The sequence below is a fragment of the Benincasa hispida genome, chromosome 12, assembly GCF_027475165.1.
Source record: "Benincasa hispida cultivar pf3 chromosome 12, pf3_genome.v1.1, whole genome shotgun sequence".
Lineage (NCBI taxonomy): Eukaryota > Viridiplantae > Streptophyta > Magnoliopsida > Cucurbitales > Cucurbitaceae > Benincasa > Benincasa hispida.
The window spans coordinates 75341780-75351473 of NC_143489.1; the positions used below are offsets into that span (position 1 = coordinate 75341780).

Genomic DNA, 9694 nt, shown 5'->3' on the forward strand with positions numbered 1-9694 from the left:
ATTTTAGACGACCCAAAATAGTTAACTAATGACTTGTCGACAATTTTTTGTCATCAACTATGAGATTGCACAATTTTTTAAAAATATCAACACAAAATTAGTGAAACGATGTTATTTGGTTTTCCCTGCTCTGATTATTTTTTTTTCCATTTAAACGACGTCATTTGACCTAATTCCTTGCTTTCTCATTTACTTTTTACAATTTTGATTGCATCAACCTACCTCTATTTAGTGTTATTAGTTACATTTGGTTTCAACTTAAAAATGTTTCTCTCTAAAATATGAATTATACAAATAGTCTCTCTTGGAAAATGATGCTTGGAGTACTTACCACATTGTTACTTGTTAACGGTGTGCACTTGCACCTGAGACCATTACTTTCTTAGCGCATGTTTTTTAAATAATTATCAACACGTACACATTTTTTGCCATCAATAATAGATTATTAAAATAGTTGATTAGTCATTGAATACTACTATTGATAGTATGTATAATTAATATATCAGTTATAGATCTTAATTTTTTAAAAAAAAAAATCATATTTTCATATAATTTATTTGTCTGAAATATTTATAAATACGGAAACCAATGTTGCCACTCATTACAGTTAATTATCTAAAAAATGGTAAATGTATGGCTTATAAATTTCTTCTTTTTTTTTTCTTTGAGAAAACAAACAAACATAAACAAACAAGCAACGACAATAAACAAACTATCGAATGACATTATTGTGATACAAGTAGAGTATTGAAATGCCTTGAATTTATTATTTGGTATCTTTATGTTATTTACAAATTTGACCCTAGGTTTTAGAGACAAAACTTAAACATCATATTTATGTAACATATTCCATGTCGTGCTATTCTTCTTTGAGATTGGTTACTTAGATGTTGATATATGTAATACATATTTTTTGATGTGCTATCTTGTCTTTTGCGACATGTCATACAACATGTTGTGACATTGTTACATGACAGACAAAAAAATATATCTTCCTTATCTGTCAACATGATTTTTCAGATTTTGTGGTTTGTTGTATTTTTCCTTGCAGAGTTGATTATTCTTTCCATAAAGATATTCTCAAAGCTTCCTATATATATATATATACGGTGGTTTTTTCATTTTTAAGGTTGGCCGTTTTGGAGAATATTCAAGCCATTTTCTTGTGTTTGTGCAGAACATATATGTACAAATCTATGAGATTGTGAAGCTTTTGCAATTGTTGATCTTGAGTAATCCTCTAGATCTTATTGATTTGTTCAAAACGAGTTCTGTTTTTGTGGTAATTGAACTTTGATTAAGAATCTTTGTTGATCTTGAAGTTATGTCGTTGATCTTTGTTGAAGCGTGCTTCGTGGGAAGATTGGTTGGTCTTAGGTGGAGCCTAAGACATCATCTCTTGAGAAGGGATTCTCTAATTTAAGGGGAACCTAAGTTTATAACATGAAGAGCTTTTCACAAGGTGGAAATATACTAGTAGAGAAGGAGTCTTACACTTAGGGAGAGTCTAGGTGATCATTCACTAATATTTTTATACTTAGGGGGAGCTTAAGTACGTTGAAGTTGAGGGGATTTCACACTTAATGGGAGCTTAAGTTTCATTGAGAGGTAGTCTCACACTTAGGGGGAGCCTAAGTGATCGTTCTCTATTTTGGATTATTCAAGTATCGCTGTAATTGTCGTTTATTTACAGATAAGTACATCGTTATAATTGCTTGACTTTATATTAGCGAATATATCTTTCTACGAGCACATTGCCCCTTAACTAGGTAGTATTGCATCAAACTGGGTTACCAAACTCCGTGTTTTATTATGATTTTTTAGTATTTTGCACTTATTTATAATGTTACTGGAAATGTTGTAAAATCTTATATGACAAGTTTGGTCGTGTGTTAGATAACCTATCTTCTCAATTCTCTTTAATAATAAATTGTTTTTCCTTTGCCTATAGACATAGCTAACATATTATTAATGAACCATGTAAATCCTTGTGTCGATTCTCTTTTGCATTACGTTTTCTGTTAATCTTTGATTGTCGATTCTTAATACAGAGTAATCCCCTCGGGATATAAGGATTATGGAAAAGGAAAGAATCAAGCTCCTCCAAAACCTTTTTCGTAAAAGAATGCACTAAAGCACTTTGACAACGGTAAACATGAGAGAAGAAGCCCCCAACTAATCACAATCCTCGAACTTAACCTTACCAATGGGAAAAAAGCGATTTCAAAGAGATCGAAAACTTCGTCGTTCAATAATTTAACAATCTTGAAACAATCATTTTCAACCAGAAGCTTTAAAATATTAAGCGAGGAAATACTCTCAAGACCATGACAAATAAGTGATTGTCATCACTTTCATAAACCATGACCTCACAACATCTAGGGATGAACTTCGATCTATCAAGACGAACACGGGTTAGATGGATCCCGAAGCACCCACCCCATACCACCCAACTTACGATAATGACTCCAAACAACATCTAAGTTCAGCTTCCAGAAGTTCTTCAAGAGAGAGGATGCCACCCGACTAGAGACGAGCATTGAGAAGAAAGGGCTTTCGCAATACCTTTTATAGTTGACCCGTCACACACTAATGATCCTCATGAATAAGTCTTCCAATTGAAGCATTAATGTTCTAAACGTCTATTGGATGCACGTATAACACTAGCTTATTCCTTGCTTCCAAAATCTGTCAAGCAAATGATCATAACTTTATCCAATTCTTGGGGGGAACCATAGCTAACTAGAATCAGTAATTTTGATTATTACTTAGCTTTAAGTTGACCTGTCATCATAAAGAGTATCAACATCAGCGGATAGGAAGCGGGTCCATAGCCTTAGGAGGGGCGTTAGCCTTCTATAAGATTCGCCACAGGATCCTAGAGAACCTTATTTCTCGAACAAATATTTACCCCACCAAAATTTCCACCAAGTATAAAAAGGGTTATGCCTCAAACCTGCATTCAAGAAATTACCAGTTTTAACTTTTATTCATTTACTATTAGATTTATTATTATTGGATAAAATTAAGGAACAAGTTATATTTTGCTTTATTTTCTACCATAGTTAATATTTTGCATGCTTATTTGGTGTTATGCTACCACTGATATCCTATATACAACAGAATAATAACTATATGTCAGTTGCATTTGGATATGTTTTCCATCAATATAATTGTTTTTGTTGTCTATTCAAACATTCTTACTTCTATTATAGATATACCCTAATATTCAGTTCATATTACTAATAGACATGTTATATCGATAACGATAGATATAAAAATAGATATCATTAATAAAAATCTATCAATATCATAAAATGAATATCATTATAATAATAGTATATACTAATAACATAAAAAATAAAAAAGGAATTGCATGTTAAAGATTTTTAGATAAGCATGTGAAAAAAATTAAATAAACGTCACATCTTCAATCTGTTTCGCGACATTTTTTAAAAATATGATAATATGAACAGCTAGATATTAAAATTTTCCAGCATAATACCCTTATTGCTACCTATTAAATCCCTTTAAAATTAAGGTAAGTGATGTACGTAAAATGTCCAATAACATTGTGATTAAGGGCTATAGTGTCATGTGGGTGACAAGACAATCCAAAGCATGCAAATTATCCTTAATTAAAGCACGGATTAAAAGTAGGCAATTAGCCAATAATTTAAACCAAAACCAAACACAAACATCTCCTAAAATTAGAAATGATCTAAATCTAAATTAAAAAAAGAACTAGTTGTCAATCATATTTCATCACACAAATCTTTTTCTCCATTCTACAATGTCCTAACTTCCACGATATATACAAAAACTAAAGCCCATTTCTTATAGAGTTAATGGTTTTTTTTTTCTCTTTCCATTGCCACCACATAATCCACTAAAGTGTATTGATAGGATGATATTACTACAAAATTGCTTGGAATTTATAATGCTATTTCATCTTTTTAGGCCACACTGTTTTTTATTATTATTATTATTATTATTATTATTATTATTATTATTATTATTATTGTATTACTTCTCTAAAGATTCAAAATTTTCCCTAACCATCAAACCATTTTTTTATTAAAATCAAGTCTATTGTTGTGCATTTAAACCCCACTATTTACAAGAAGAAAAAAGGTACAATCTTTTTGGGAAAATAAAACTAAATTTTTTATTCTCTAATGTCCTAACTTCTAAAACACAAGCTTTTTCAAGAAAGCAAAACCAAGTAAGACAAGATATATATATAGACACCCATATAATGTTTGTTGTAAGCTTCAAGAGAGGCCATAGAACATTTTGAACAAATCTCAACAACTTTGGCCATTTTTTCTCTCCTCTTCTCTTTCATTACAAGACAAATTAATTAACTTGTAATTGAAGCATCTATTTAGCAATGGCATCAAGTGGAAATTTGGAATGGAGAGTGAATATGGGTGATGGGACAACAGAGATTCTAAGGCCAGAAGCCTCAATTTTGGGGAAAATAATGTTGAGAATCAAGGGTTTTATTTGGGGAGCATTGTTTGTGAAGCCTTGGAAATTCTTGGAAAAGGCATGGGGGATAGCAAATTCTGAGCCAAAGAAGGCTATTCATGGCCTTAAAGTGGGGCTAGCTCTCACCATTGTCTCAATCTTTTACTACATGAGACCTTTGTATGAAGGAGTTGGAGGAAATGCCATGTGGGCTATTATGACGGTTGTTGTCACTTTTGAATCAACTGTGGGTTAGTTTTCCAAATTACCTTTGTTTTTTTGTTCTTTATAAGATCATCTAAATTTATCCAATTTTATATTTAACCCATTAAGTTAAACTTTTGGACTTAACATCTTATCATATCATACAAATTTTTTATCAGTATCAATGTTAATAATTTTGCTTCCATTTCCCTTGATTGGATAGCTTTTCTATAGCTCGTCTTCTAACTTTTGAGCTTACCTCTAGCTTGTCTCTGTATTGCTTTTGTTGATTAATAGATCATCATTTTTGGTTTTGGAACGTGATGAGGATGCTAAGAGGGATGTTAACCTAGTTGAGATGTCTCGATGCATCTCCCAACCCCTTTTACTTTGTTAATGTTTTTTTTAAAAAAAATAATAGTTTTGCATCTTAGACTTTAAGAATCAAATTAGTTATTAGAGCCCATAAAAGGAGGGATATATTAGGGAATATTTATAAAAGATTTGGTGAAATTACCATGGTGGCTAGACAATAAGTTTTAGATAATTGCAATTTGAACCCTCTAATTTTAGAAGTTTCATTAAGTCTTCTGAGGTTTGGTTGAATCTCCCAAATTATCTCTACAATAATTGGATGGTGACAATTTTAATATACGTGGCATTTCTAAGACAGCTTAGACAGGCTATGAACAAATATCTAAAGAAACTGATTAAATCTTCCTAAGGATTAAAATGATAAATTTAAACCAATATTCAACCTGTCACAACTTTGTTTAAAAAAAAAAGGAACAAAAAAAAGAAGAAAACAGGTCACAAAACTTATTAAATTTTGTTCCATATTGGATTGGATTTAGTTTTTGTATAGTTATATATTTTTAAAAATTATTTTTGTTTAATTACCTCATAATTTCTTTACAACAAAATATTCATCTCTTTTTAAGAAAAATTTAGATTCTGAACTAAATTTCCAAAATAAAAACAAATTTCATAAACTTGACTTGAATTTAAAAATATTTAGATAAAAAAATAAGAAAGTCATAAATCATAGGTAAAAGTAATATTTATAAGCTTAAGTTAAAAAATTATCGAAGGAAACCTTGACGGTAATTTAACTCAACCCATTTTAGCAGTCACTAAATTGCTGTAATTTGCAGGTGCAACCTTTTACAAATGTGTAAATAGAGTTATAGGAACTTCTCTTGCTGGTTGTTTGGGCATTGGTGTTCATTGGATTGCAGCTGAATCTGGTGATAAATTTGAGCCAATTATTCTTGGGATCTCTCTTTTTCTTCTAGGTAAATGACCATATATTATTTTATTACAATTCTCCAAAGCTTTCACTAATTTTAGTACAAATCTCATATTGGCCTTATTTGTGTTTCCATGCATGCAGCTTCAGCAACCACATTCTCCCGGTTCATACCATCAGTGAAGTCGAGATTCGACTACGGTGCCATGATCTTCGTCCTCACCTTCTGTTTAGTTTCGATCTCGAGTTATCGAGTGAATAAGCTGTTCGAGCTTGCCCGGACCAGAATCAGCACCATTGCCATTGGGACATCACTGTGTATTTTTGTGAGCATGCTTTTCTGCCCCATATGGGCGGGCAGCCAGCTTCAGACCCTCACTGCCCGCAACTTGGATAAGCTTGCCCATTCCTTGGATGGTAAATTCCTCAAACGCTATTCATATATGTAGTTTTAAATTCTGTAGAAGGATGTGAAAATCTATCAGCTTATTTGTCCAACATAGTTTAGTAGTTATTGACGTTCATATACTTTTATCTTGTGATCGGAGATTTAAATCTCTCGAAAAAAATCCCATGGTTTGAAAATTTATGACAGGCAAATTGAAGAAAATTTTTTGAGATCTTAGGTTCTGTTATAACCATTTGGTTTTTAATTTTAAATTTTTTAATATTAAACTTGTAAACACTACCTCTACTTATAAGTTTTATCGTTTGTTATTTATATTCGGCTAATATTTTTAAAAACGAAGTCAAATTTTGTATACATAAAATAGTAGACTTTATTTGATAACCATTTAGTCTTTTATTTTTTTTTTTTTTTTTGTTATGAAAAATTAAACTTACAAACACTACATCTACTCAAAATTTCTTTGATTTGTTATTTGGCGCTCTAGGAGTTTCCAAATCCAAATCAAGTTTTGAAATATTAAAACAATTAATTTTTTTTTTTTTTTAATTTGGCTATGAATTCAAATGTTTAGTAATCATGGTAAAAAAAAATGGTAAGTAAACAAACACAATTTATTTAAAAGAAAAATATTACAAATAGGATCGAAAACTTGTTTTTTTTTTTCTAGAATTTCATACTTATTTAAACAAAATTGTGAGAAAAGAAATAAAATCAAAATAAAAAATAAAATTGTTTTCAAACAGTATCTTACTGATTAAAAGTTATAACTAAACTTCCATCCTTTTCATTCTTAGGTTCTTCGTCCCATCCTCTATTAATTGAGTGGTCATATTATTTATTGAAGTTGATGGTCATGTTCTTCAATTTCAGGCTGTGTTTCTGAGTATTTCGAAAATGATGATACTCCAGAGATGAAAAATGAAGAACAAGAGAATCATAGTTCCAAAGTTGAAGGCTATAAATGTGTGCTCAATTCCAAGGCATCTGAGGAATCTATGGTAAACAAATAGATCACTCACTCTTTTAATTTCTTCTCCACACTAGAAAATTCTTATGAAGAACTATGAAATCCAACCAAAATTATGAGGTTTACTGATACTCTAACATGCTAACACAAAACAATCAAAATTCGGAGAATCTATGTCTTGTTCGATAACCATCTTGTTTCTAATTTTTATTATTTTTTTCGAAAATTTATACTTTTTTATTAGTTTTTAAGAAAAAAAACATTTAATTTCTAAGTCAAATTAAAAAGGGTTGCTAAGATCCGATTTTGTAAACATCATGAGTAAGAAATTGCGAGAAAATAAATAAAATTTCCAAAAACTAAAAACAAAATATCTACCAAACAGGATCTACATTATTAAATTTTCAAAACATGACTGACTTTTAAACATGGTAGAAAGTAAATAATTTATATTTATGATTTTAATTCTTATAAACTAATCAAATAGTTATCGACTGAGGCGTTAATTAGACAGAGCTCATAAGAGTGTTCTAGAAACATATATAAAAGATTAAAATTAAAACACCATAGGCCTACAATTTAATATTTTAAATCTAATGGAAGTTTAACAACAACTAGGATTTCAAAATTAATTAAATATTCGAACCAACATACAAGGGGAGCATTAAGAGCATAAATAAAAGATTAAAATATATGTAAACATTCATCATTTTGAGCTACTTTATTTAAAGATTAAAATATTATAAGATAACTTATCATTTAAAGCATTTGGATGTCAACTAAAAACATGGTATAAAATTTTAAATTTAGGTATTAACAAATTATGATATTTTTTATAATTTGTAGGCTAACTTTGCAAGATGGGAACCTGCACATGGGCGTTTTGGGTTCCGACACCCATGGAAGAAATATCTTGAAGTTGGAGGAGTAATGCGCAAATCTGCATATTGCATTGAGGCCCTTCATGGCTGCCTAAACTCAGAGATTCAGGTGAATTTTCTAATAACAATAATAATATTTAAAGAAAGTACTTATATTTTTATGATCCCATTTTTCAAGATAATAAAAATTTTGAGTAATACTTGGTTTGGTTTAACTGCACTCATCTAAAATATTAAAAAATATATATTTTTCTAAAAAAAATTGTCAAATGACAACTTATGATCTGCTATTTGAGTGGGTTGCACGAAGATAGATGCAGTCCGGATGTACTAAGTATTTTTCTAAAAACTTTACCTCACCATTCTAGAGAGAACCTCCCCACTAATATTGCCACTAAACTTTTGAATTTATTTAAAAGAAAAAAGGTTTTTTTGAAAAAGTTTGTGATGATTTAGTGTAGGTACTTCCGAATTTGTTATACTTTAGTCCTTTTTTGCCATATATTATGATTTAATATATATACTTACAAATTTGTAACGTCTTGTGTACACATATAGATTGATGAACTGATTAAGCATCAAATTTATTTATAAACTAAAAAGCTAAGTGAAATAAAAATGGATACTTAATGAGATTTATCAGAGTAGAAACTAAACTTGTTATCCATTTAAAAGTTAAAAAATTAAGTTATTACATGTTAAAACTTAAGAATTAAACTGTTAGTACATATACTAAATTGTTACAAACTAAACTACAAAGATTAAATTGTTACTACTACGATGGTTTATGGACCAAAAATTTTATTCCTTTATTTTTAGATCAAATGGAATATTTGATCTTAATCCTTTTGTTGTTGGACAATCATGCAGGCACCCAACTCTTTAAAATTGCATTTGGCTGAGCCATGCAAAGAACTAAGCAGCTCTTCTTCCAAAGTCTTAAAAGAGCTATCTATTGTAATCAAGAAAATGAAAAAATCAACAAAGATAGACTTTTTAGTGTCAGATATGAACATTGCTCTTCAAGAACTTCAAAATGCCATAAAATCACTTCCTCAAATGGAAGTATCGTTATCGGAACAAGAGGAAAACAATGAGAAAGCAACAATAACTCCACCTCTAATGGAGCTTCTTCCACTGGCAACATTGGTATCTCTTCTGATAGAAACTACGTCGAGAATTGAACATGTCGTAAATGCGGTCGAGACATTAGCAAATGTCGCTAATTTTGATTCGGAAGAGGAGAAGAAGAAGCCATCTTTAGATAACCATGATCATAATGTAGCCATGAGGGTCTTTCCACAGGCCTGAGTTCATTACATTGGTTATATCATAACTAAAATCTCCCCTTAGTTCTACTTCTAAACCTTAATCATATGACTTGTATGCCTATAATGTATTTAGATCTATGGAGTTTTTTAATCCCACTTTTATTGGGAATTAAAATGAGTGACTATACTGTATATAGAGTTGCATACACCCTAATCTATATGCCATAGTACTATTTGAAA

The 9694-nt window shown here is 30.3% G+C and overlaps 1 protein-coding gene across 1 annotated transcript; it reads left to right on the plus strand.

The window, feature by feature from the left end:
- Window positions 1–4269: 4269 nt before the first annotated feature.
- Window positions 4270–9694, plus strand: LOC120092743 (aluminum activated malate transporter family protein). The gene is made up of 6 exons (XM_039050924.2): window positions 4270–4724; window positions 5832–5972; window positions 6071–6343; window positions 7206–7333; window positions 8149–8292; window positions 9054–9694. The coding sequence occupies exons 1-6, from the start codon at window positions 4394–4396 to the stop codon at window positions 9492–9494; spliced, it is 1458 nt and encodes a 485-aa protein (XP_038906852.1). The 5' UTR covers window positions 4270–4393; the 3' UTR covers window positions 9495–9694.

Excerpts from the sequence above, each read along its gene's own strand:
- LOC120092743 (XM_039050924.2), top strand. The coding sequence starts at position 4,394 with ATGGCATCAAGTGGAAATTTGGAATGGAGAGTGAATATGGGTGATGGG. Across the intron at positions 6,344-7,205 it reads GCTTGCCCATTCCTTGGATG|GCTGTGTTTCTGAGTATTTC; the intron begins GTAAATTCCTCA and ends CTTCAATTTCAG. Across the intron at positions 7,334-8,148 it reads AGGCATCTGAGGAATCTATG|GCTAACTTTGCAAGATGGGA; the intron begins GTAAACAAATAG and ends TATAATTTGTAG.